This window comes from Citrus clementina, unplaced genomic scaffold (assembly GCF_000493195.1).
Source record: "Citrus clementina cultivar Clemenules unplaced genomic scaffold, Citrus_clementina_v1.0 scaffold_2, whole genome shotgun sequence".
Lineage (NCBI taxonomy): Eukaryota > Viridiplantae > Streptophyta > Magnoliopsida > Sapindales > Rutaceae > Citrus > Citrus x clementina.
The window spans coordinates 22735694-22763651 of record NW_006262688.1 but is presented as its reverse complement, the minus strand read 5'-3'; the positions used below and the strand labels follow the sequence as shown (position 1 = coordinate 22763651).

Sequence of the window (27958 nt, the reverse complement as noted above, 5' to 3'; positions counted from 1 at the left end):
ATCAACAAACAATTATTTATGATATTTCAAGAATCTTGAATAATTCTTGAATAATTTGAACTGTTAATCCGATGTTGGCAAATAATATGCAATTTTAAAACAACGACCATTGAACTTCTACAACTTAGTGGACAGTGGTTGCAGTTTCATTTTCATCTACTCCCTATGATAGGTGGCAGAAGGGTTCCAAAATGAGAGAATTTCGACATCAACTGATCAGTATTCGGCTTCATGTTCTTTATCTAGTTTTCTTATTAAAGAAATCAAAATCTGATTACACGTCTCTGTTAAAAGAACGTTGAGATCCGAACATTGAATTACGAATGATCAAATGAAAAAATACAATGACACTGCCTACACTACAATTACAGAGAGATAAAATGGAGACGGAAAAGAGTCCACACATTAAAAATGGTCAGGCAATGCATAACTTTTGACTGGACCATAGTTGATGCTGACGTGTCATACTTACTGTTCTTCTGGCTTCTCAACAAAAACCCCACTTTCTCCCTCTCCATCTTCCTCTATTTCTCTCTCTGCAGTCTGCACTGTCTAGGGTTTCTCTGTGCACTGAACATTGACGCTCAACCTTTGCACAAAACCCACGAAGGCCTTGCAATCAAACAAATAAATTGAATACATTTCCCTCAAACTCTCTTGCCGAGTAAAAACAGAAAAAAAAAAAGAAAAAGAAAAAAATCAATCTTTCTCATGGCAAAAACCAAACCTGGGAAAAAAGACCTTGACTCATACAACATCAAAGGCACCAACAAAGTTGTCAGACGTATGTATTTTCATTCTCTCTCAAATACCCTGATTTTATTTTTCATTTTTATCTCTGATTAAACAAACCCAAAATCTCTTCTTCTTTTTTTTCTGCGTATTCCAGGCTTGAAGTTACAAAATTGATATTTTAATTTATATTTTGCAACTTGGGTTTGCCTAAAAATTGGATTTTTTTTCTGTTTTAATGATTAGTTTGTTGTGTGTTGCAGCTGGTGATTGTGTGCTAATGAGACCAGCGGACTCTGATAAGCCCCCGTACGTGGCGCGTGTGGAGAAGATTGAGGCTGATCATCGGAACAACGTGAAAGTTCGTGTACGGTGGTACTATCGACCTGAGGAGTCAATCGGAGGGCGGAGACAGTTCCATGGAGCTAAGGAGTTGTTTTTATCAGACCACTATGATGTGCAAAGTGCTCACACTATTGAAGGGAAATGTACAGTACACACTTTTAAGAACTACACCAAGCTTGAGAATGTTGGTGCCGAGGATTATTTTTGTAGGTTTGAATATAAAGCTGCCACTGGAGGCTTCACTCCGGACCGCGTGGCTGTGTGAGCTTCCTTCCCTCACATTTTTATTTTATTTTACTTTATTATTATTATTATCATTTTGGTTTGTTTGTTGAGGTTTTATGCTTTTGGGTAATCGGTTTTCGTAGTACTTATGTGTTTTGTGTTTTGATTTTGAAGTTATTGCAAATGTGAGATGCCATATAACCCAGACGACCTGATGGTGCAGTGTGAGGGATGCAAGGATTGGTAAATATTGTTGCATACATTTTTTCTTTTGTAATTTTGATGGTGTGCTGTAATTGATTTTTTTTTTTAATTCAGTTTTTCAGGCGGGTTTAGATTCATTTGAGTCTGTAATCTTGTAATTATTGAAGTTACTGAGATTTTAATGATTTTGGCTTGTTATGATTTACATTCTACTGCTTTCTCTCTGTATTTCTTGAATTTGCATACATTTCTAATCTCGACCTGCTATTGATTTGCTGATTTTTATGAATGTTTCGCAAAAAGAAACGCTTTTACAATTTAAAAGTTTCCAATTTGGGTAGGAATGTGGAAATTGGCTAAAACCATTTCTCTAGGCTCTGTTTCTGTTTGGTTGAACACACTTCTGAACCTGACATAAGCTAATTGTAATTACTGGAGCAGATGGAATGTTGCATGAAAAGTGGCATTGTTGAGGTTTATCTAGTTGTCTTAGTTGCAAGTGCCAAGTGGCATTTACATATTTCTAATTGTCTAATAATCCTAATACCATTTCATTAATAAATTTTATTATTAGTCCAGATTTGGTAATTTATACAAGCAAATCATTGGCTTGCATGTGGTTACTTTGTAGGAATAAAAATTGATTAATAGAATGCACATTTGCAGGATTTATTAACTGTGTTAAGGCTGCAGATCTTATGCATTAGATCAACTTCTGCCGTCCCTGGCATCCAGATAAAACTTTCCTGATATTTTCTGTTCATCCCAGGCTTAGTTTAGCAATTTTGAATTATATGTAATCTTCCTCTGCTCCTCTGCTCCAATTGAGATGGTAATCTGTTAATGATCTTATGGTTGGTTTGTCTCTTTCTCACAAGCTGAACTCTTACTTATGGAGTTTCTTTACATACATTATATATTTCTAGCATGTTCTCTCTACCTTGACACAAGTGAGGAACTGGGTGTGTGGAAGTGAAACTAGGTTTAACACGTGTATGTTATAATTATTGTTTTATGAATAACATATTTTGGGTGTATCCCTCGGCTACTTATAGGAAGAAGTTGTGTAATTACTTGAAAGAGATTAATTTATTGGACTGGCAAGATCAAATATCATATTACAACATGGATGCAACTAGAAGCTATTTAGAGACCAGTGCAATAGCAATTGTAATTTGTATTGCAAGTTACATTATTGTTTTATTTAGGCTGGCCAAATTTGTAGACTACTCAATTTGGAAAATAGGATAAGAAATAAGTTGCATTTATTCTTGTGTTTTTTGGTTGGTCCTCAACTTTAGGAGTATGTTTTATGTTTTATGTTTTCAGTCTGTTTGGAGGTGCTCATTATATTTTAATAATTATCATTTGCTTCTTATGATATAGTTATGTCTCTGCTTTTGGTGGTCGTTGCTCTCTTTACTGTAGAGGTTGTATGATTTGTATCGTAGTATCAATGATGATGACAATATTGATGATAATCTTGCTGTCCTGATGAAATATCTGTGTTGCAGGTTCCATCCGTCTTGTATGGGTATGACCATAGAGGAGGCAAAAAAATTGGATCACTTTTTGTGTTCTGATTGTTCATCGGATGTTGATGCCAAAAGATCTTTGAATACATTCTCGGTTTCCCCGTCTGTCGAAGCTAAGGTGCGAGCACACATGTTTCATTTTGTGTATGTTTATATTCTTCAGGATAAAAACCAGTAGGTTAGCTTCCACCTGTGGTTATCTTATTGTCTAGCATATGAGGACCACTCTCACATTGTTGGATTTTGCCACCCATCATATATATATTTTAAGGACCAGTTACGATTTCCTTCTCGTGATTCGGATAGCTTGGGTATGAGTTTTTGTACCGTCATCCTTTTACTGTCTATTGAACCTAGGTTTCTCCCGATGCTTTTGGTTTATTGTTGGGCAGTGTCTCTCCGTCTTTCTTGTGCTATTGCTCTTAGTTTATTACTTGCTTGTAGAGCATATGCTCATGCTTTCCAAGTAGAAGGTTAAATCTTTTTCACGCTGGAGCTAAAACAGTAATCTATTTAATCAAGATTTGCTCATATTATGACTACTGTTTTCATGACGGTTTACTATTTTTGCATCGTCATTTTCCAAATTCTTAATATGATTTTGGCTTTCTCTTGCTCCTGGCTGGAAGTGCACTCTCTCTCCTTTATGTTTTTTCGTTTCTTTTTGTTATATAATTATTTAGGTTGTAGATTAGATAGTTACATAATCAGCGGAAAACTTTGAGCAGTTACCTTTTTTTTATCATGGTGCAGTTTTGCCTGTTTCCTTGAATAGTCAGTTAAACATTTTTATGGATGATTTTCTCAAGATTTGCTCATATATCTGGTTACTCAGTCACATGTAACACTTTGATCATGAATCAGTTTTCTTCCACTCTCTCATGAATTGCCATCTTTGATTTTGTTGCTAGGTGGAACCGAAACGTAGAAAGAGATGACTAAGTGACCACAATGCACAATGAGGAGGTACTGGTATCCTGGCACATTAGCTCCTGCATTGTTGTTGTTGTTGTTGTCATCTTTGGTGATGTTGAGTTGTACAGTGCAGACAAGATATTGTGCTTTGCGTAAACCAGCGGCATTTCTGCCTTTACCATGTCTCAATGTTTCTGTCTGTGTGCTACAGTTTAGAAAGAACTTTGTGATAAGCGACGTTGCGGTGATTAGAATCTGTGCATAAATCTGTCATCTTATTTGAGAAATGAGAGCCCATAACAACATTTTAAAACAAAATCTTAAGGGAAACTATGGATTTTTTTGTGATGTGCTTGATACTGGTATAATTTCTTGAAATAATGTTATAATGACTCTACTTTGAATTTTGCGGCGGGTTCCAAGATTAAGCATTGCGTGGAGCAACCAACAGGTTTGCACATATTCTCTAACAGAGTCACCGGTTTAGCACTTCAAACTTAAAACTGCCAGAAACCAAGCTTGTGATATCATATTGCAACACATGAATCAAAACCATCAGTCCTATCTATGGCCGTGTGCTAACCTACACACACAGCACCAGTCGCACTATTATCTAAATCTTCTCCATATGTAAACATAGTTTGTTTCCTGAGAAAATTAAGAGTGTTAGTGGAAGCTTATGGAATTGTTCATTCTCATTGGGTACTATCATCTTTTGACACCACTGAAAATAATTTAAGGGCTAAACGTATATCCCCAATTAAAAAAAAAAAAAAAAGTGGGCAAAACCAATAACATTGGTTAATTCCTAGCACATTAAAATCGTTTCTGTTTCCTTTTTTCCATTTTGGTTTCTGGGTGTGTGGGGTTTGTTTTGTCCTCATTTTTTTTTTTTTTTGAGTGGGACTTTTAACATCCTATAACTTTTTTTTCAAACTCCTTTTATATCAAAATTTACTTTAATTTCCAAAATATCTTTTTTCATTTTTTCAGTTTTTTTAACTCAAAAAGAAAAACAATTCAATTACAAACATTGTTTTTATAAATTTTTGAATTATTAAATCATACATATTTTACTCAAAAAAATCAAATACTTGTATGAATTAAGTAGAATTAAAGTGGACTCAAATAGTTTATTATTTTTTTTTAAATTAAAAATAAGTTTAGAAAGTTTTGCAAATTAAAAATAAGTTTACAAAACTTATTATTATAAAATTTAGAAAGATTTGTAAACTAAAGTGGACTCAAATAGCTATTATTTATTTTTCAAATTATTTATTTTTTAAATTAAAAAAAAGTTTAAATTAAGAGTAAGTTTTTAAAAATTTTTCAAGAAAAAGTTGTTTGTGAAGAAACAATAATTGTAAAAGACTTTGGTGTAGTTGTATGGGTGTAAAGAGTTGAAAAGATAAATATAATGGTATAATCAGATTTATTTTGTCTTTTAATGTACTTGCAATAGGAGAGAGGTTTTATAAGAATTATAGAGGGGTGACAATAGTTCAACTCTTTTTGTTTTTGTTCTACCTGCTAAATGAGCTGAAACTTATAATCCACTGCAATGATGTTATATTACCATGTTTCCTTAGGTTACATTTGGCACGCAAGATTAAATTGGACTAATATATTAAGATTGAATTATATAATATTGTCTTATATTTGGTATGGTATTATATTGGACTATATTAAATTATTTTTGAATGAAATTAAATAATATTTAATTTGACATTTAAATATAAATATGAATTATTTTTTAATATTTAATAATAAAATAATTATTAATATTAATTTAAAAGACAATTAATTAAGATTAAATATGCAGAAAATTAGTTATTGGGTAATCATAATTATAATAAGCAAATACAAATTAGATTACGTTAAATTAAAGTAAAAATTATTTAAACATTTGATTTAAATTTTATTAAATATTTTAAATATATTTTATTTTATCAAAAAGTTAGCAAATTATATAAAAAAGCAACCAATTACTAGTATTATTAATTTTCATGATTAATTTTAACATAGCGATTATTAAATTAAATATACATTAGATATTCAAGTAATAATTAATTAAATAGACAATTGTTTTTAAGTAAATCCTAACCAAACCCATGTTTTAATTGAGATTGCTAATCCCATGATCTTAGGACTAAATTTAAATTTAGTCCTATGATCTAATCCAAAATAAAACTTATCAAACATAAAATAATTAATTAATCTAATCTTATATTTAATCTTACCTTCCAAACATAACCTTGGAGACAGAATTAAAGGGTTGAAGTAAGTTATCGGAATCTTGAAGCGTGATTAAAGAGCCAAAGGGATATTGTTTGTCTGGTGAAATTTCGAAGCGGCAATAGCAGATAAATGCATTAATAAATTCATCACCAGCTTTCTGGTCTACCAGCAGTGATTTTTTGAACTTGATGCATCACTCACATTCACGCTCTTTCCCAAGTCTCACGTGTGCGGCTTTTTAGGAATAGGTGGACAAGCACGTGTGCAGCTTTAATTTCTGAGGCTGTTTGCACGTGTGCACCTCGGATCACATACTTTTCACCACCATACAATAATAACTTGGGGGTTAAAAAAAAAAGAAAAATGAATTAAAGTTACCACCGTACACGGCATGATGGATTGGATTCTGCAGATTCTTGACTTCTAATGGCAGGGCAAGTGCATGAGCCTGAGAAAGGTAAAACCAACAAATAAGGGGAATAAAAATTAAAAAAAAGCACTAACTATTGCCGTCAGCCGTCAGCCATCAGCCAACAGCCATCTCTTCTCCTTCTACTTTTTGCCGTTTTGTTCATAGAAACCTTTTCTCGTGTGCCCAAAAAGAAGTACCTGAGAAAGTTAAAGCAAATTTTGCCTTTTTTTTTCAGATATTTTTCATTGCATAACACATCTTTAATGACTCTGTTTAATGGTTTCTCACCCTTAATTATTTCTAGATTTTGAATCAAACCCACTTTTTTTATAAAAAAAACTTCTTACTCTTTAAAAAAAAAAAATCTGTTAAAAGTCCATGCTCATTGTCATTGCATTTACTCCGTGAAACTTTTTACCATGCTACCAGCTGCCCAGCTTTAATGACACTGTTTAATGGCTTCTTACCCTTAATTATTTCTAGGTTTTGAATCAAACCCTTTTTTTTTTTTTAACTTCTTTCACTTTTAAAAAAAAAATTCTGTTCAAAGCCCATGCTCATTGGCATTGCATTTACTTCGTGAAACTTTTTACCATGCTACCAGCTGCCCTCTAGATAGCATGGAATTTGTTCAATAAATTAATAGATGTTAATGAGTAAATGATTAGTCAATTGTTTGTTTTTTGTGTCACACTTGCACGGAAAAGGGTCCCTATGGAAAGTTTCTAATTAATTTTGGCACCGAAAGTTGATTCAATTGATTAAATGATTAAGTTCAATTGAGACAGTATCAACTATCAAGGACTCATGAATAATGCATCATTATTATACTAAGGGTAGGAAAAATCCCATTTTGTATCAAAACCCACTAAACGGAGTAGTATTTTTAATTTGTTGCTCAATAAATGACTAGAGTGTTGTTAAAATATATAATAAAACATGTTACTTTTTATTTCCTGATAATATTATGAAAATAAATAATTATTAATTAAAAAAAAAAACAAAAGTAAACAAATATCAGAAGATCGGATCAGGTTGAGAAAGTCAGTGAGTTTACGAGGTCAACGGAATCGACAGAGTTCAGGGAATGGGACCCATCCACCTACAAATTATGTGATGATCAGCGGGGCCATTTTACATCACGATCACCAGTCACACATATAACATTCAAAATCGAGGGACATAACCGTAATGTCACGATCCCTCTGAATGAAACCATCTAAGCCATGTTTCCCAATCACCTCTGTTTTTGCTTTTACTTTCATCAACCAAAACACTTCCTTAATTTTTTTTTTTTTTAAAAAAAAGTAAAACACTTGAGAGAGAGAGAGAGAGAGAGAGAGAGAGTATTAGTTTTAATTTAATTTCAGTGTTCTGTATTCTGTATTTTGTACCTCAATAGATATTTTTTTTCTGTTTTCTTTTTTATTATTTTAATTATATGTTTATGTAATCCCTTTTTCTCTCTGTCTCTCTGTATTTATCTCGAAATGAATTGCTCAAAAAGAACATGTTAGGGTTTACCAATTGAAAGATCCTTTAAAGCTCAGATTTTTTTGGGGTTTTTCTTCTTGCATTTCCTCTCACTTTCTTGCAATTTCTCAGATCTTTCCAATCATGTCGTCAATGTAAGTTGTTTTCTCTTCTTCATACAATCTGTTTTTTCAGCGTAATCTTTCTTCCAAGGTTTCTGTTATCGCAAAATCAAATCTTTGGAATTGTATATTATTACTTCATAGGCTGATCAAGTTATTAACTTTGGAATAGGGTTTTATTTATTTGTTTATTTATTTTTATGTACGCATTAGGTGTATATTGTAATACTGGTAGGAATGTGTACATCTTGAGAGGTTTCGGGGTTGAAAAGTTTGATTTTGTTTGAGATAAACTAGGGTTAGGGTAAAGGCTTTTGTAGATATGATCAAACAAATACTAGGTAAACTACCTCGAAAACCCTCAAAATCAACGAACAATGAGTCAAATGGTGAGTCTTTGAACTCTACTCAAGTACCCAATTCAATAAATAGCTCAAAAGCCAATTTGCTTTCTTCAAAGTCTGTGAATTCAGGTTCACGTTTGAACAATGGGACTCTTGCCCCAACAACTAAATCGAATCAAGGCAAGAAATCAGCTCCCACTGCAACGCAGGTTGGTTCCCTGTTGAATTCCAGTGTTTATGAGGCTTTGCCAAGTTTTAAGGATGTTCCCAGTGCAGAAAAGCCGAATTTGTTCATTAGGAAGTTGAATATGTGTTGTGTTATTTTCGACTTTAATGATCCTGCAAAGAATCTTAAAGAGAAGGACATAAAGAGGCAAACTTTGCTTGAGCTTGTTGATTACATGTCATCTGTGACCTCAAAATTCAATGAGGTGGCAATGCAAGAGATTACAAAGATGGTAGCTGTTAATCTGTTCAGAACATTTACGTCTTCGAATTCTGATAATAAGGGTTTGGATATGTATGACCCCGAAGAGGAGGAACCAGCTATGGAGCCAGCATGGCCTCATCTTCAGGTTGTGTATGAAATTCTGCTTAGATTTGTGGCTTCACCAGAGACTGATGCTAAGCTTGCTAAAAGGTACATTGACCATTCCTTTGTGTTGAGATTGTTAGATTTGTTTGATTCCGAGGACCAAAGAGAGAGGGAGTATCTGAAGACTATTCTTCATCGGATTTATGGGAAGTTCATGGTGCACCGACCATTTATTAGAAAAGCCATCAACAATATTTTCTATCGATTCATATTTGAGACAGAAAAGCACAATGGAATTGCTGAATTGCTTGAGATTTTGGGGAGTATTATTAATGGATTTGCTCTGCCTTTGAAGGAAGAGCACAAGCTTTTCCTTGTTCGGGCATTGATTCCCCTTCACAAACCTAAGTGTGTGTCAATGTACCACCAACAACTTTCATATTGCATTACTCAGTTTGTGGAGAAAGATTTCAAGCTAGCTGACACTGTCATTAGAGGTCTTTTGAAGTATTGGCCCCTAACTAATAGTTCCAAGGAGGTTATGTTCCTTGGTGAGCTGGAGGAAGTTCTAGAAGCTACCCAGGCTGCAGAATTTCAACGTTGCATGGTGCCTCTCTTCCGCCAAATTGGCCGCTGCCTCAACAGCTCTCATTTTCAGGTATGTAATGTCTTCTTTATTGATTAATTATGTTGCAAGTGTATTACAAAATCTTTGGTTATTTTACAATTTGAAAGTTTACTAATTATTCATATCTGATGTCTTACTAAACTAATTTTATTGTGAAATGATCAGTTTTCACTTAAATCGATGTTATTTCAAGTTCCATCTTTGAAGTGTTTGAGATAATCATGGGAAATTTTTTTCAGGAACTTGTGAGGACTCAAATGTTTTTCATTGGAAAATAGGCTTTATTTGTGTATTTATGAGATTTTTGCTGGATGTTGGTGTCATCATATGTGTTTCAAGTTTCTACTGTTATATTTTTAGACACCCAAGCACAATGTCCCCTCACTATTTAACCCTAAGATTGTGGTTCTTTGTAAATATTTAACCCATTTTTATGGGTGTTCAATTTAGACCTTTTACATTTCCTCATGCATCAACAACCTTACCTTTGCCAAAAATTTAATACTCAGCAATCACACTTGCTGAACTTTTATTGTATATTACTTGCCCAAAAAATATATTCTATTGATATGGCTTCCTTTTCCTACAAAGAAACTGTCAAGTAGAGCCACTTTGAGGTTCCCTATGAAACAAGGTATGAAATAGATTTATATTGACAAAAGAGTGTATTGTTGTATTACAATCATTCATAAGTGGTCAAAGATGCCAAAGTGCATGTTTATGGCACACATGCCAGATTTTGGACTTCTTATTGATGTGATGTGGACTCATTTTTGGTCAACTATCTCATTGATCCACATGAAGCAGTATAATTTGAGGTTAAATCCTATATCACTGAGAGGGATAATGATCTAACATGTCCCATTTCCAGGTTGCTGAACGTGCATTGTTTTTGTGGAACAATGATCACATAAGGAATCTGATCAACTTAAACCGGAAAGTGATACTGCCCATAATCTTCCCAGCTTTGGAGAGAAACACAAGGGGTCACTGGAATCAAGCTGTTCAAAGTCTGACACTGAATGTCAGGAAGATTTTTTCGGATGCCGATCAAGCTCTATTTGATGAGTGCTTGGCCAGATTCCAAGAGGACGAAATGAAGGAGAAGGAGACACAGGAGAAGCGAGAATCAACCTGGAAACGCTTGGAAGATTTGGCTGCCTCCAGAGCTGTAAGTAATGAGGCTGTGCTCGTCTCAAAGTTCATCTACTCTGTTGCTGTTGCCCCTAGCACCAGCCCACGGGCTACTGCCATTAGTTGAGAGCTGCATGCACATTGAGAAGAGCTTATTCTAAGTAGCCAAGGTGGAATGTTAAAGGGAGTAACCCAAATGGTGCCATACAGGAATTGTTTGGTCTCACTTCCCTTGGGTCCTACTATGCAAATCTACCAGCTAAATGATTAAAGTGAAGATTTTATGTGGATATTGAGGTGTCTCCTTTCGTTGGGTTCTCGGCTTATTCCTTAATTGTTTGTTATCCCTCTTCCTCTCCTGTCATGGAGGTGTTTGTGTATCATAAGGATAAGGGATTTGGTTTATACAGGTCTTTGGATTTCTTACCTGATAATTATTTATTTTATGTAATGCAAAGATGTTCCTTTTAGTCTAAGTTGCGTTTACTTTCTAATCTAGTGCATCTTTGCTCGCTGTTGAATTTTAAGCCAAGTGTATATAGCACCTCGGCGGTAATTTGTTTGTATACCATTGTCCAATGGTTGCTGATATGAAACTATGAATTGTGATGTCTGATTATGATGTTAGGTTGAGTCTAGGGATGATGTAGTTGGTTTTCCAAGGTGTTGGTACTGAATATACAATGTGGATGTGGATTCCTAAACCGAGCTGGCTAAGTTACAGCATCTGTAAGCTTCAGCCAACCCCCAACCTTGCATTTGCATTGCTTTTTCTCTGTAAGTCAGGACACGTGTGCAATTTGCTTTGGGTGTGTGTGTTACAGATGCTGTAACATGGCAACCTCGTTCCTAAACACATCTGATTTGGAGGACTACAATGGTAAGTGGAATTCTGGAATGAGCAGAAGTTGTGCCTGAGCCCCAAGGGGAGCTGTGGGAGTGAGATTCTCTGTGGACTGTAATTGTAGTCGTTACACAACCTGCATCCTATCATTATCACTTGCATGGCAGCATGCTTTTGTGTTGTGATGAAAACCATTTGATACATTTGCTAAATATTGTGAAACGGTCTGTATACGGAATGCATTACTATTGCTAGAACAACACAACTAAATATTGCCCAAATATAGATTCATGTCTCAAATTCATTCTACATTCTAAAGTTTAAAAAGGTTTAAAGATCAGGCAAGATAGAGATAACATTCCATGCTGTGCTGAAGGGCTGTTAATCATCCCCATATGCACGGAAACTGTAACGTTCTTGATATGGACCATTGAAGAAGAGGTCAGCTTCAAACCACTTGGGATAACGAACAAGGTCTCCAGCCAGAAATCTCATATAGCGCTGGCTCCCTTCAGGCACAACCCTCACCTCTCCTTCCTCAATGTAAACTAGTTGGTCTACCTGCCAGTCCCATGGCAGCTTGCACTTGCCAGTCTTCCACATTGACCATCTTGAAACATCAAGCTCCTTCAGTCGCTCGGGTGACACTTGTCTCTCCACCCTCACATTGTATAATTCCTCAAGAGGCTTTTCCACCCGCATTGCCCTTATACCGTGACATGGCAAATTTCCGTTATTTAATTTTCTGGAGTCTCTGCTGGTTTTCTTGACAGAGAAGAAGCCCAATGTTGGCGCAGAAATCGCACCTGCCATACCTATAGGATAATAGTCTCTAAGCCAATGTTGGTAACCTGCACGAAATGGCAATAGTTGTGTCAAATCTTTCAGAAGCTCATAACCTCTAAATCAACCATATGCATCAACTAATAGATCCAATTGACCAAGACCGTAGCTGCTTGATAAATCAAATCTCTGAGAACCCCTTTAAATGCCGACATCCAAGATAGTATTAAGTAAATTATCACACAAACTTCACTATGTCAATAGAGGACAAGATAGTAGTGGCAATATTAAGTAAACATGTTGAAATTCTTTCAAATACATCTCTCAGCCAAAGTGAATGTGATATCAATAACATTGTTCTTTGCTGCCAAATTTTGCATTACATATTGGCAAAGATTGGTGTGAAGTTCCAGATCAAATTGGATCCCAAACACAAACATTCTTATCAAACAACTTCCTATGTACCAGACAAAGCCTAGGAAATATTTCATTTGATTCATGGCCTTGTTAAGTGGAGGAGCTCTAACCATATCACAAAGCATTCAATGCAAAATAAAATTTTCCACTTATCAAGTTCAATCAGAATAGTTGAAACCACACTTGACTGTCTTGGAATACATCACAGCATTTCAAGCAATAAACAGTAAATCACTATGAAGAGAGAATATCTAGAAGAAAATAAAATATCCAGGGTAGAGAATTTTCAAGCAACCTCTGTTTGATACCCAAGAAGATACAGTAAAGGTGAAGAACTATTAAGCTAAGGGTAATGGATCTCATTATTTGACAACCCAAAGAAAAAGGGAAAAAAAATTACATAGAAAATTTCTGGAAGTTAAAGTCTCAAAATTCTCATTTCAGCTCACTTTCATTTTCCCCCTCTTTTCCCAGGAAGCAAACAGAAGGAAAGAAGAAAAATCATAACATGGTTAGCGGTAATCAGGAGATAAAAGAGGAAACAAAAACCTGTGGGTATTTACCTGTTCTTGAATATATGAAAATCTGTTGTCTAGGGAAAAAGAAGAAAGGGCAACCGAGAAGATTATCCTTCTTAAACCCTTCAGCTAAGGTTTTAATTGATTATCGACAAAGATTTTTGTTGGGTCACGAACCGGTGACCTGTTACATTTCACCCGCAGGCTCTTGCTTACCAGTTACCGCGTCTTTCAGTGGAAAGAAGACAAAAGGGAGAGCTTTGGTCTTCACGTGTCAGGTTTTTATACACACAACTAACAAGTAGTTTCTAGTTGAGAGTAAGTTCGGATAATAAAAATGTAAAACGGGCAAAAAAAAGGGAGTTGCAACCAGTTGGGAGACTTTAGAATTTGCTTTTGTTATAATTCATGGTGTTTCTGCAGCTAAGACACTTTAATGGGGTCTCTCATTTTCCATCACAGGTTCATGCAAAAACTAAGGTATCTCGAAGGTGTATATGCTTGCAACCACAAGCAGCAGTTCCCTCTAGAACCCGGGTAACGTTTCATGGTTCTTTAGAAGTTTCATTTTAATTCAATTTTTAATGATTTTCTTAGAAATGTGTAGTTAGTAAAGTTGTGTACATTGGTCCATGTTTAAATTGCGTGGAAGGTATTAGGCTTTAGTTAATACACTGTATTAGCATTTCTACTTTTTTATGAGCGTGTGTTGTTCTAAGCTGAGCATCATCTTTATATAAGCTGCCACAGTTAGTGCAGCAATAAGTATGAAAATGTTTGACTCGAAAGATGTCAAATAAAGTATGCCTAATCGTTTTGTTATATGCTAATTCAATTAAAATTTTCTTATTTCAATTATCTAGAGGATAATGGAGAGCATTTCAGTTAGTGGGGAAGTTGGTGGTGCCGGTGGAGCGTACTCATACGACGCCTTAAAGAGGCTGGATCAGATTTGGTCTAACATTTGTTCTACTCAAACAGGTAAGTGTTGGTTCATTGTTTGATGTAATCTGATCTGCTCATACAACATACAGCACGATTTTTGGCTGTTGGGTGATCTTTACTTCTCATTTGCAGTTCAGCAAGAAATCCAGCAGGTTGTTTCAAGTAATGCTGGTTTGTTTAGCCAGTCTGATTTGTCTGACAAAGCAGTAGGTACATTTGATGTTATAGTTTGTGGAGGTACTTTGGGAATCTTCATAGCAACAGCATTGAGTTTTAAGGGTCTTCGAGTTGCCATTGTTGAAAGAAATACACTGAAAGGGGTATACTGGATTCTGAAGTTGATTATAGAATCAAGACACAGTATTTGAAGTGAAAAAACTTTCTTTAAAATATCAGGTGTTCTAACAGATGTCACTTCTGTTTTCTTAACCAATGAATAGAGGGAACAAGAATGGAATATCTCAAGGAAAGAGCTCTTGGAACTTGTAGAATCAGGAATTCTAGTAGAAGATGACATTGATGAAGCTACAGCTACAAAATTTAATCCTGTAAGCTCTTAAATCATTACTGATTGGAGTTTGTAAGTTCTGTAATTTCATATTGGGGCATAGAGCCATCTATGAGTTTCAAATTTTGTCTTAGGCTGTCAATTGGTCTCCATACATCATGCTTCTAGAAATGGTTTTCTCCTGCTCGGATTTTGTTGTGTAGCTATGGCAAGTAATATGAAAATGCTCTGTATTGTGCTACTTTGGTTCTATTGCTATTGATTTTTATCTTCTCTCTTGGTTTTTTTAAAACTGTGCAGAATAGATGTGGATTTGAGGGGAAGGGTGAAATCTGGGTTGAAGACATTCTCAATCTTGGAGTTTCGTGAGTTATTGTCGACCTCATATTTTTGTGCACACATATTTGTTCAACTATGAATATAGTGTGAAAACAAGAGTGATGGTTTATTGTTTTTTATACTCTTAATAGCTACGGAAAACAAACCATTCACTCTTGTCAAATATTTTGTTATCTTTGTCCTTTGCCTTGTGAAATTGGCCTCGTTCTGCTACTAATGACATTAATTTGACTTGCATATCAGACCTGCGAAGCTTATAGAAATTGTGAAGAAGCGTTTTATTTCCCTCGGTGGAGTCATCTTTGAGGGGTACAGCGTGTCCAGTATTTGCACATATGAAAATGCGGCAGTGAGTTTACTGACACTTGAAAAGTACTATATTGTCTGTTAATTGACATTTTTAAGACCTCAACATAACCTCATCTTTCATCATAGGTTTTGCTACTTGCTGAGGGAAAGATCCTGTCATCTCATCTTATAATTGATGCAATGGGGAACTTTTCCCCTGTGGTGAAACAGGTCAAGTTCCTTTTACATAACTGATCTATTACAATTAATCGCCCTCCATCAATCTGCTAACCCAGGGGCCATTTGCAAATAGTAGATCATCTAATTTCTTATACTGACATGTCAATGCATGCCTACGTTTTTTTTTTTTTTTTGGCAAATAAATAGCTAATCCTCTCAGGTAAATATACAATTAGTCCTTCCCCCAAGAGTACATACTGGTGTAGGTCTATCCTCTTGAACATTTTCATGGTTAGCAATGAATTAGGTTGAGAGTAGCAGAATAAACTCTCTACTTAGATATTAAAAGACAAGTTTCATTTATTTTCATATATACATACATCTAGTTATGCTCACAATTAGGCAGAAACCAACTCTCAGTGTACTAAAATTTGTACAGATAAGAAGTGGTAGGAAGCCGGATGGCGTTTGCCTGGTTGTTGGATCTTGTGCTCGTGGTTTTAAGGATAACTCTACTAGTGATGTCATATATAGTAGTTCATCCGTAAAGAAAGTTGGAGACTCAGAAGTACAATTATTTTGGGAGGTATTTTACATTTTTGTGTACCCTTCATATCAATTAATGACTTTTTATTCTGAAAATCAAGGGTCTTAAAAATGTTTAACAGGCATTTCCAGCTGGCTCCGGTCCCTTGGATCGTACTACTTACATGTTCACTTACATTGATCCTCAAGCAGGGTCTCCAAAACTGGAAGAATTATTAGAACGTTATTGGGATCTGATGCCAGAATATCAGGTTCATGTTTTTTACAAATCAGACTTCCACTTTACCCAATAATTTTCTTGTTTTGCATCTGCTGTCATGTAAGACATAGCCACTGCTTTTCATCAATTTGCCTTTTTTTAATTAATTCTCCTGAGAAATGTACTTCTCTGTTTGTTTTTCCATCCTTCAAGATTGCACAACTATACTTGCAGATTCAACAGTGTGTTATTTATATCTCTTTTCTTTCTTTTTTTATTTCCCCTCATTTTATGATGCCCTCACTATTAGCATAGATGTTGACGTGCTTATTTAACTTTGTAGGGAGTCACCCTTGACAATCTGGAGATTCAGAGAGTTATATATGGAATTTTTCCTACATATCGAGACAGGTGTCGATAATTAAACTTTTAAACCTCATAATATGTACATTAATATATTCGGTCTTTTTTATGTAACTTGGGAATTTCTTTATTAATTTCTTATTAACTAAATGCAAAAGTTTTCATACCAGATGTTTAATCAAATACAGAGATTGCCACTTCTTATTTTTATTATTTCCTTTACTCAATGCAAAAATTACTCTTATATTGCTTATATGTTGGGAAATTGTGTTCTCCAACTCTAACATCTTCAATTTCTAAATGGGGAAAATCAACTTGACAGCCCACTGCCAGCTGCATTTAATCGTATTCTACAGGTGGTTTATATTATACACTTCTAAAGCATACAATTGATTACTGCATTTGAGAAATAAAATGCAACTTTTTACATTTTTTCCCCCCTGCAGTTTGGTGATGCTAGTGGCATACAATCACCTGTTTCTTTTGGTGGTTTTGGGAGCTTGACTAGGCATCTTGGGAGATTATCAACAGGTACAATTTTTATCTCCAATTTCTGTAGAGTTAGCACCGTACAAATTTAGAATGTCAATGAGTTCTTTTGCAGCGCCTGAAGTCAAATGTTATCACAGAGAAATCATGCATGTTTCTAAGATCTATCATTATTTATTTTCACAACCTTTTACTTGTATCTGTAATGAATTCAATGGGATAGAATTATTTATCATACATTTTTTGAAAAATGAATGACCCAGTTTTGCATGCTGCCTAAATACAAGCATTAAAAAAAAATTACAGTTATTAATTACTTGTGCACTTCTTCTTCTGCTTGAGGACAGGTGTATATGAGGCAGTCAGAGGAGATTTTGTTGACTCATACAGCTTGTCCCTGCTGAATCCATACATGGTTCGTGACTCTTCTTTCAGGCTATACAGTAAAAAAGGTTCTTTGAACAAAACCTGAAGCAAAATTCATGTCATGCAGCCTAACTTAAGTGCTTCATGGCTATTTCAACGTGCAATGTCAGCAAAGCAACAGTCTGATGTTTCACCAGATTTTATCAATGAGCTTCTTTATGTCAATTTTCAATGTATGCAGGTAGCTTATGTTTCTAATGGTTGAAGCCAATACCATCTGAGTTCTGCTACATGTGCTTCAAGTCCTTTTTCCTTGTCTTTGGCTGATGAATTTCTGTTCCTTTTCTGCAGAAGCTGAGTGATCCGGTGCTGAGACCATTTCTTCAGGTCCTTTAAGTATTTCTTTCCACTGGATATTTTAATATCAATTTATTGAATGAATTCAAGCGAGAAACTAATTTTCTGTAACCAACTCAATCTAAATAAAAATCAAAATGCTGATTTTCTGCTGAATTTCTTTATTGTCTCAGGATGTCATAAAGTTTGGGCCTCTTGCCAAGACACTAGGTCTGGTAATGCTAAATAAACCTCAAATTATTCCATCAATATTCAAGCAGGTAATTAATGAGTCCGAAACCTCCGTACTTAGACTGTCTTTGTTAGCATACCATTTAGCTCAAATAGCACAAGATGATGATGATTTATTTTCTTTATGATTTGTTTGTCGATGTTTGCATGTTAACTTGAAAACATAAGTTGCTATGACTAATAAATCATTTGAATTCCACATTTCCACTTATATCTTCAATTTAACTGACGACAAAGATACTGATACTCATGGTCGATGTATCTTTTCCATCTTCAGGTTGGTATCCCTGTGCTTGTGGACTGGTCGGGACATTTTTTCATGCTGGGTTATTATACTCTTCTCTCAACCTTTGCTGACCCTGTGATAAGGTAACAATATGATTATGCAGTAGTATGCCGACATACTTATAATGTTTCTGTTCTTAACCAACATTACAAGTAGGAATGTGTTTTGTTAATTCTTTTTCATTTTCATCATTTCTTCACTAAACTTAGTTCTTGGTTGCATCTCTCGCAAGATCTTTGTTGAACGCATTTCCTCCGAGAATGAAGTACGAGTGGAACCGATACCTTGAGGCTTGGAAATACGGATCAGGTTTAGATTACAAGCTATGAAAGAAGTCATTCAAAGAGGATTAACGAGTTACAACTTTAATTGTGAACTGGATCTTCTGTGTCTGGTTTGTCAGCTAGCTCAAATCTGGAAATTCATCAAAGATTTTTGTGCTGTCTGAAGCTCTTTCAGTTGTTCACAAATTAATTATCACGAGTATGCAAATAGCTATACAGTCATTCTTTTTCAATGTACAGATAATTTTGTAATAATTTTTATTTAATAAAAATAATTCACAACATTTTGGAATTCGATTTCTCTTCCACAATTTCTTCCACAATTTTAGGGGATGAGATGAAAGCACGCTATGTTAACATTTTAAAGATTCTGTTTTCACTGACCAATATTAGGTTGCAAATGATGATTGAGTTCGCGTAAACTCTTCAGTCTTTCACCCTGAAGGATGAATAATTGGGAGATTAGAAGTTTGAATTTGTTTTATACTCTGCAGATCCTCATTTGAAAAGCAAAATGCAACGAGTTTCATATTGCTACACAACACATACACAATAGTCTAGGTTCAAAATTAACATGTAGAATTTCAGTCTTAATTATTTATACAACAATATACATTCATATTATTCAAAAACAATATACCCCCTACCTTACCAGATTTGCAGATATAGCTGCAGTACAGTTTCTTGAACACTATTCTGAGTACACGAGGACAAAAGAATTACATGAATATCAAGTAGATGTTTTCGCACCCAAAATTCTTGAAAGTTCCTTGACCATAGGCTTCTCCTTAATATCTTCATCACTTTCCAAATGCCATTTCTTTTGAGTGTTTTCTGCCTGAGATTAGAAGCTCCGGATCAGGACAAGCATAATAACACTCTAGGGAAGAAGTAGAGCAATTGTGTTCACAAATTTCATCTTACATACCCAAGTTTTTATGGGAGTCAGTTGCTCCTTAATCATCTGGAACTTCGGCTGAACCAAGTCTTTTCCTTTAGTACGGATTTCATCAGTCTAACAAAAAAGAGAGAGAAAAAGATTACTTCTGGCAAGTTTGAGCAAAACTTTCATGATTTTGAAGAATATTATCAAGGCACAAAGGAACTATACTTACGTTCTGTATCTCCAGCTTGGATGCTGTGAACCCAAAGATCAGACTAGCCCCACCAAATACTATCACAGTCGCGACTGCAAATGCCTTCCCAACTACAGAAAAACCATTAACAAAGTCCATTAGAATGAGCTTAAACATAGTTGCAAACAGAACAGTCATGCAAAACCACTATTGATAGCTAATAAATGCAAGTCTATTGCATAAGTAAGCAAACTTGGTTTTCAACTAGGTCATATGATTCTTAGTTTATCACAAGTTTTCAGAGACAAAACATTGACATTCATTAATATTCTTTAAAAAACCAATGTTTCTTTTTGTTATGATCTGAAACAAGCCAAAAAAAAAAAAAATTCCAATTTAAACACAAACCAAACCACAGAATCAAGCCCATCTAGTTGCTTCAAAATCATGTACATTAGAATTTTGGAAACAACAACAAAAATACCAAACGGGGAGTGACAGCAAATTAAGCTGAGCAAGAGAGAGAATTAGGAACCTACCATGTTGAAGTCCTTCAGCAGCAGCCTTTAGCTTCTCAGGATTAACACCCGTATACTTATCCTTCCTCAATTCATTAGCCGTTGAAGCCAAAACTGAGTGCTCTTGGTTCGGCAATTCCCACCTACAAATTCACCAAAACCACCGTCAACACTCAAAAATTGCATCACCCCAACAACAAAACTGAAAAAAGAACCAAACTTTAACATTACATCACACCATCCAAAATCAAACCTTTTGGGGCCAAAGGTGACCTGAGGCAAGGACACATAAGCCCTGAGAGGGTTCAAGGCATCAGGTGACACACTGGACCATTTATTTGGGTCACCGTGTAGGGCCCACTTGGATGACCTGGAAAGAGACGACGGATCGGAGGGTCGTCCGAAGATGTTGGACGGCAGAGAGTGTCTCAACACCTCGGGAAGCACGTCAGCTGGGGCTTCATGCTTGGCCACCGGTGATGTTAAAGCTTGTAATTGGACGTTGGCATTTGTTTTGGTGGGTGTTTTTTCTACAAGGCGGTTAACGGCTTGTTTGGATTCTTGGAAAAAATATGCTCCCTCTTTTCCTGCTAATCTTCCCGCAAGGAAACTCATGTTTCCTCTGATTTTGTATTTTTTAACTCTTTTGGACAGTTGCGGAATTTAAGTTTTCTTTGGATTGATTTTGGCTGACTAGATTTCGAGTTCATTGGGCTATTTATACTATGGGTTCAGTTTGTTGTCCAAGCTTTTTATAGTTTAATATATTTTTTCTTTATATATAAAACATCGGGATCACTATTTTTAACATTGTATTAAAGAAACGTATAATAAAAGTGGTAATGCGCTCTTACAAGACCTCTCAACTAGAGCTGGCAAAACGGGTCATCGAATCGTGTTCGTGTCGTGTCAGTTTCGTATCGTGTCAAATTTAGGTCGACTCAAACCCGACCCATTTAATAATTGTGTCAAAATATTAAGACCCAAACCCGACATGAAAAAATAATCGGGTTATCCAATAACCCGTTTGATATCTATATATTGAATAAAAGTTACATCAATTTACATACTATCATACATACGTATGTACATACATACGTATGTACATACATACATACATAATTTATCGATATTATAAAATATACATATATACCAATATATTACACATTTACACTATTGAGGTTTTAATTATATATATATAATATTATATATCAATATTATAAAATATACATGTCTATCAATTTTTACACATTTACACTATTGAAGCTCTAAATGTATTTAAAATTTTATAAATAAAACACTGTTGTTTATATTCACCCTTTTAAAGAATAAAAAAAAGAAAATCATCTCTAATATTTGAGTTTTAATGATAAGAATATGTAAATTATTTTAAAATAGAAAATATAATCGGGTCATTGATCGGTAAATGGATCAAGAATTTTAACCCAAACCCGACACGAAAAAAAATCGTGTTGACCCGGTCCCGACCCATTTAATAATCGTGTTAAATTTGGCGACCCATACCCATTTATTTATGTCGTGTTCATGTCGGGTAATCGGGTCGTGTCAAATTTTGCCAGCTCTACTCTCAACCATTGCTGGGTAGGGGACCTTTCCACAAAGAAGGCAAAGTTTAGGGCTCAAGGGGTGGTTGGAGATAATCCTTCTCCTCTGTCTTTCCGTGATATGCTAATGGATATACACCAACAGGCGGGTAATGTGAGTTTTGGTCAAAAGGATGACTAGGAGTTGGAGGATGAAGATGTGACGTTCAGGGAAGAAGAAACAATGCCGTATATAGCCTTCTCCAGCAAAGTTCATGATCGTTTAGCGGAACCTTGGGAAAATTCAATGGTGGTCAAAATATTAAGGCACAATTTGGGGTACCGAACGCTCAGTTCCCGTTTGAACAAAATCTGGAGTTTTACCTCAGGGTTTGATTTCATTGATTTGGCTAACGATTACTTCCTGATACGTTTTAGCAACGCAAGGGATGTGGAGTATGCCCTTGGACGGTGCTAGGTCATTATTTATCGGTGCATAAATGGACTTCGAATTTTGATGTGGTCAATAATAAAATCAACCGTATTGTGGCTTGGATCCGTCTTTCTGAGATGAACATCCACTTTTATCATAAAAATATCATCTAACGGCTAGGGCAAATCATTGGTCCAGTCATTAAAATTGATTCTAATACAGTTGCGGCGCAGAGGGGCAAATTTGCACGTCTTGTGGTTGAATTGGATCTTCAGAAGCCTCTAGTATCACAATTTAATCTCGAAGGTAAAATCCAAAAAGTGGAATACGAAAATTTGCCAATGATTTGTTTTGGTTGTGGCAAATTTGGTCATTACAAGGATGCATGTTCTGATAGTGTAGACATTGATCCCATGGCTAAGGATAATCCAATTCCTTTAATGGAGGTTGAGAAATAGGACATTGTGGTGGCCGAAGAGGAGCCTAAGTTTGGGTCGTGGATGGTGGTGGCCCGTAAGCCGCGCCCTCGTAAAGTCACTGAAAAGGATAATCCTAAAAATCAAGAAAAGGATCGGCATATACCGAGAATTATGCAGTCCTGTTTTGGTGTTTTGAAAGATTTGGTTAATTAGGAAACAATCTCTCAAAATCATGATACATATTTTGCTTCTCAACCGGAACCTATAGTGCCTATCCTAAAAAGCATCCAAAACATATCCCCAAAATCTCGAAGCATGAAAAAGAAACCTGCCATTCAACAATCTAGGAAATACCCTACCCGTAAAGCTACTGCTCCTATTTTATCCACTCAATCTATGACTGAGAATATTGATCATAATACCCAAATTCTTAACAATTATTCCCACCCACATAACCAACCCTCAGCCATGCATGGCATGCATGTTATCCCTAAACTTTCCTCAACGTCTGTATCTTATACTACATTTAATGCCGCTTCCACTTCCATGCATGGCATGTCTGCCTACCAACAATCTACTCCCAACCATTTAGGGCCAATTCCCGTTCCCATAACCCTTAACCCTTTTCACCACAATGCCGTTTCATTTACTAAAGCTATCTTAACCCCACAAGCCAATGTTCATCCCCCATCACAAATTATTTGTGATCCTTCCCTCGATGGTGAACTACCTGATAAGGCCTCTCCTCGAGACTCTAGCATTATGGAGACCAATGTTGAGCTTGAGGACTCTCTTGTAGCAAGCATGACTGGAGAACTTTCGTCTGCTAATAGTCTCTTGATTGTTGCTGAATATAGAATGGAGGTTGAGGCTGAGACATTAGAGTCCTATCAGTAGCTTCCCTTACTTTTTTTGGCCATTTTCCTTATGTTTATTACAACCATGTTCTGGAATACTCAAGGTGCAGCGTCACCATCTTTTCGACGTTCTTTTTTTACGTTGGTTCAGAATTATAAGCCTTCGCTAGTTGTGTTGATAGAGACTCGTATTAGTGGTTACAAGGCTGACAATTTTATTAAGGGAAATGGTTTTGACAAATCTTATCGGGTAGAAGTAGAGAGATTTTCTGGTGGTATTTGGGTACTCTGGAAAGATTTTCTTCAGGTCGAGGTTGTTGCTAGTCACTCTCAATATGTTCATCTTCAAATTTCTAATAATCATAGCTTTCTCTCTTGGTTGACAACCATTTATGCTAGCCCTCACCCGAATATTAGAAAACATCTTTAGGGTGAGCTAGATAAATTAGCTCAAACAGTGTATGGTCCTTGGATTTTGGGTGGAGACTTTAACACTATTCTGTATGATTCGGAAAAGAAATGAGGTTCCCCTATAGGCATGGGAGCTTGCAATTTTTTCTACTCTTAATTCCATCTTCATTGCATGCATGATCTTCAATTCCACAGGCCTCGTTTTACTTGGTCTCGTGGAAGGCTTTTCAATCGCCTTGACCATGTCATTTGCAATAGTGAATGGGCTCGTATCTTTTCTGACTCCACTGTGCTTCATCTTCCAAAATTGAGCTCTGATCATAGGCCTCTCTTTATGAGAAGTAATGGTTTTTCTTCAAGGGTTTTGAACTCTCGTTTTTTTCGGTTTCAAGCAGCTTGGCTCACTAATGAGGGGTTTAAGGATTTTGTGGCTGAATCCTGGAATCGAAATCTCCATTATTTAGATGCAGCTAATCAATTTCGTCTCAAGGTTATAGAATGGAACAAATAGTGTTTTAGGAATTTTTTTTTGCGGAAAAAACGTTTATTGGCACGATTTTGAGGGATTCAGAGGGCTTTGGAGAGTTATTATTCTCGGGGGCTTTTGGATCTGGAGAAACAATTAAAAGCTGACCTTGAAGAGATGCTTACTCAATAAGAAATTATCTGGCATCAGAAGGCTCGTCGAGATTGGCTTCTTCTCGGGGACCGTAATACTTTTTATTATCATCACAAAACCCTTTCTAGAAGGAGACGAAATAATATAGTTGTTATCTAAAATAACGCAGGGGTCTGGGTCTATGATAAAGATGAGATAAAAGCCCATGCTATTCAGTTTTATTCAACCTTGTACTCCTATGAGTCTTCTGACTTTCGGCAGTACCCTCATCCTAATTGTTTTCCTCTAATTGAGGACGACTTCATCCAATCCTTAATTACGGGCGTGGAAAACGAGGAGGTTCGAAAGACCATTTTCAGAATGCACCATTTGAAAGCCCTGAGACCAGATGGCCTCCATGCCATCTTTTATCAGACGCAATGGAATAATGTTGGCTCATCTCTTTGTCGATTGGTGAAATATATTTTTTATAATAAAATTCTCTCTAAGGGGCTCAACTCTACGCTGCTTGCTCTTATTCCCAAGACAGACAACCCTTCCTCTTTGAAGATGTATCGTCCTATCTCCCTTTGTAATGTAGCTTACAAGACTATCACCAAGATGATTTCAAACCGGCTTCATTCTATTTTACCTCATCTGGTTGGCCCCCACCAAACCAGTTTCGTCCCTGGCCACCACATCACAGAAAATATTGTAATTGCTCAAGAAGTTGTGCACTCTATGTGCAAGAAGACGGGCACTACAGGTTTCATGGCTATTAAGGTTGATTTAGAGAAGACTTATGATCGTCTCAGTTGGGAATTCATTAGTGATACTTTGTGAAAAGCTCAGATTCCTCCTGATCTTATCCAAGTTATTATGGCATGCATTACTTCGGTTACTATGAGGGTATTATGGAATGGGGAAGTTGCTGATGAATTTTTTCCTTCAAGTGGAATTCGTCAAGGCTGGCCTTTATCTCCTTACCTCTTTGTTCTCTGCATCGAACGCCTTAGTCATGGGATTCACAATGCCGTTAATGTTGGGAAGTGGCGTCTGATCATGCTATCTCGTAATGGTACTCCTTTATCCCATCTTTTTTTCGCTGATGACCTTCTTTTGCTTGCAGAGGCTACTGTTGAGCAAGCTATAGTTATTTCAGCAGTGTTAGCAGATTTTTATTTTTATTCTAATGCTAAAGTGAATACAAACAAAACTTTACTGTATTTTTCCAAGAATATGGGTGCTAGAGATATTTCCTCAATTTTAAATCTTCTTGGCTTCTCAGTTACATCCAATCTTGGTAAATACCTCGAGGTTCCTCTGCATCATTCTCGAGTCTCTACCAACATGTTTCAGGAGATCATCGACAAGGTGGAGAAGCGGCTGTCGGGCTGGAATGCTTCACACTTATCTTTGGCTGGTCGTATCACTCTAGCTCAGTCTGTCCTCCAGGCAATTCCAGTTTATATTATGCAAATTGTTTCCCTTCATGGTGTTCGTGGGAGAATTGATAGGGCTTGCAGGAGGTTTATTTGGAGAGGTACATCTTCTCAGTAGAAGCTTAGCATAGTTAATTGGCATAATGTGTGTAAACCTAAAGCTATTGGCGGCCTTGGCTTTAAGTCTTTGACAATGATGAATCGAGCTTTACACATGAAGCTCGCATGAGGTATAATTTCTTCTCCAAATAGTTTATAGGTCAAGGTCCTCAATACCAAATACATAATTGATCCTCTCAATTTGCCTCATGAGCTTCCTACCCGTTATGGCTCTCACTTGTGGAAGTCTCTTGGGCATGTTCTTGCAAGCAGGCGTTGGTGTTTGGGCGATGGTCTATCTGTTCGTTTTTTGTGGGATCTTTGGGTCACTGATAATGTTCTCTTAATAGCCTACGCAACTGATACTATTCCCGTGGAAATTTTGGAATGCAAGATGGCTGACTTCGTTGATGTGAATGGGAGTTGGTGTTGGTCCCGTTTTGAGCAGTATCTTCTTAACAATATTATCCTTCAAATAGCGGCTCTCCATCCCCCTTCTCATGTGAAGGGCATGGATACCATTTTTTGGGCTCATTCGAAACATGGGGAGTTTACTACAAGCTCTGCTTATTTGGCTCTCTCTGATTATAACTCAACTGCTGAAGATCAAATTTGGAGGTTGATCTGGACGTGGAAAGGCCCTCAGAGCATGCGAGTTTTCTTGTGGCAGGCTTTTCAGGCCGGGTTGAAGACTAAGGCTGAGCTGGCTAGACGACATTTACCCATCTAGACTTGTTGTGACCGTTGTGGGGCTATGTGTGAAGATGTCATTCATGCTCTACGTGATTGTCCTTTGGTTAAGCAGTTTTGGCTCAACATCATCCCTATAAGTAAACAACAAGGCATTGTTAACGCTCGGTTTCATCATTGGCTGTGCTCGAATTTGGTTGATGATAGTAGGATGGGAGATGTTTCAATTTGGGATGTTTTTCTTTGGTTTTGCTTTATGAAGGATTTGGTATTAGAGGAATCAGTTTCTATTTAACCAAACGATGATGGACTCTGCCGCTTTGTTAGTGGATGTCCATTCAAGAACTGAAGAGACGCATAAGCTTCATAACAGCCCTTTGGTCACAAGGAATATTAGGGCTAACAAGTGGATTTCTTGGCAACCTTCTGAGTGGCCATGGTGTACTTTGAATACGAATGGTGCCCACAAGTCAGATGGGATTTCTACTGTAGGCGATCTAATTCGGGATCATTTAGGGCGTTAGATAACTGACTTTGGGATGATGATTGGCTATTTCTCTATTACGGTTGCGGAACTTTGGGGCTTGTATCAGGGGCTTCAGCTTGCTTGGAACTCAGGTATCCATAGATTGAAAGTTAAAACGGATAGCCTGTGCGTTACACAATTAGTGGCTAGACCATCGGTGATGACTAATGACTATGCTCCATTGGTCCAGGCTATTAAAGATTATCTCAAATTGGATTGGCATGTTTCCATCTCCCTTATCTACAGAAAAGCCAATTTCACTGCAGATTATATGGCGAACCTCACTTTTTCTCTTCCTCTTGGCTTTCTTGTGTACTCTACCCCCCCTTTGGGTGTTCAGTCTCTTTTGCTTCATGACTTTTACAAGGTTTTTTACCCCCGTTCTATTCTTCTTTAGCTCTTTTTAGAGCCTCAGTTCAATAAAAAAAAGAGTATAATATTTCCATTATTATGAAATAGGATAAGGATTCTCACTTTTTTTTTCTTTTTCCCCTCTTAATCTCTTCTCGTTAAATGAGTGATTAAAATTGAGTTTTAAAATTTTGATATTAAAAAGTAAA

General features: G+C 36.2%; 5 protein-coding genes across 7 annotated transcripts; 3 read left to right on the top strand and 2 right to left on the bottom strand.

Moving 5' to 3' along the window:
• The first annotated feature begins 321 nt into the window (after nt 1-321).
• LOC18050932 (chromatin remodeling protein EBS) lies at nt 322-4363 on the top strand. Its single transcript, XM_006447557.2, has 5 exons — nt 322-784; nt 996-1338; nt 1477-1545; nt 3021-3159; nt 3953-4363. The coding sequence occupies exons 1-5, from the start codon at nt 712-714 to the stop codon at nt 3977-3979; spliced, it is 651 nt and encodes a 216-aa protein (XP_006447620.1). The 5' UTR covers nt 322-711; the 3' UTR covers nt 3980-4363.
• A 3375-nt stretch (nt 4364-7738) lies between these two features.
• Nucleotides 7739-11469, top strand: LOC18050930 (serine/threonine protein phosphatase 2A 59 kDa regulatory subunit B' gamma isoform). Its single transcript, XM_006447556.2, has 2 exons — nt 7739-9738; nt 10580-11469. The coding sequence occupies exons 1-2, from the start codon at nt 8524-8526 to the stop codon at nt 10967-10969; spliced, it is 1605 nt and encodes a 534-aa protein (XP_006447619.1). The 5' UTR covers nt 7739-8523; the 3' UTR covers nt 10970-11469.
• A 174-nt stretch (nt 11470-11643) lies between these two features.
• LOC18050929 lies at nt 11644-13528 on the bottom strand. The gene is made up of 2 exons (XM_006447555.2): nt 13450-13528; nt 11644-12537 (listed from the first exon to the last, which is right to left on the bottom strand). Exon 2 carries the CDS (start codon nt 12497-12499, stop codon nt 12068-12070), a length of 432 nt encoding a protein of 143 aa, XP_006447618.1. The 5' UTR covers nt 12500-12537; nt 13450-13528; the 3' UTR covers nt 11644-12067.
• Nucleotides 13457-19017, top strand: LOC18050928. Of its 3 annotated transcripts, XM_024190335.1 has the most exons (19): nt 13457-13682; nt 13867-13941; nt 14268-14385; nt 14482-14669; nt 14790-14897; nt 15158-15222; nt 15440-15545; nt 15632-15715; nt 16104-16250; nt 16333-16461; nt 16753-16820; nt 17095-17128; nt 17219-17303; nt 17609-17676; nt 17755-17868; nt 17979-18014; nt 18158-18244; nt 18493-18584; nt 18734-19017. In XM_024190335.1, exons 1-19 carry the CDS (start codon nt 13464-13466, stop codon nt 18828-18830), a joined length of 1920 nt encoding a protein of 639 aa, XP_024046103.1. In that variant the 5' UTR covers nt 13457-13463; the 3' UTR covers nt 18831-19017. The 3 variants fall into 3 exon arrangements, with proteins under 3 accessions (XP_024046103.1, XP_024046104.1, XP_024046105.1); XM_024190336.1 differs by lacking the exon at nt 17755-17868; XM_024190337.1 differs by lacking the exons at nt 18158-18244; nt 18493-18584; nt 18734-19017 and having other exon boundaries at nt 17755-17860.
• A 326-nt stretch (nt 19018-19343) lies between these two features.
• On the bottom strand, nt 19344-21077 carry LOC18050927. Its single transcript, XM_006447551.2, has 5 exons — nt 20633-21077; nt 20401-20522; nt 19901-19992; nt 19714-19800; nt 19344-19623 (listed from the first exon to the last, which is right to left on the bottom strand). Exons 1-5 carry the CDS (start codon nt 20992-20994, stop codon nt 19516-19518), a joined length of 771 nt encoding a protein of 256 aa, XP_006447614.1. The 5' UTR covers nt 20995-21077; the 3' UTR covers nt 19344-19515.
• Nucleotides 21078-27958: the final 6881 nt, after the last annotated feature.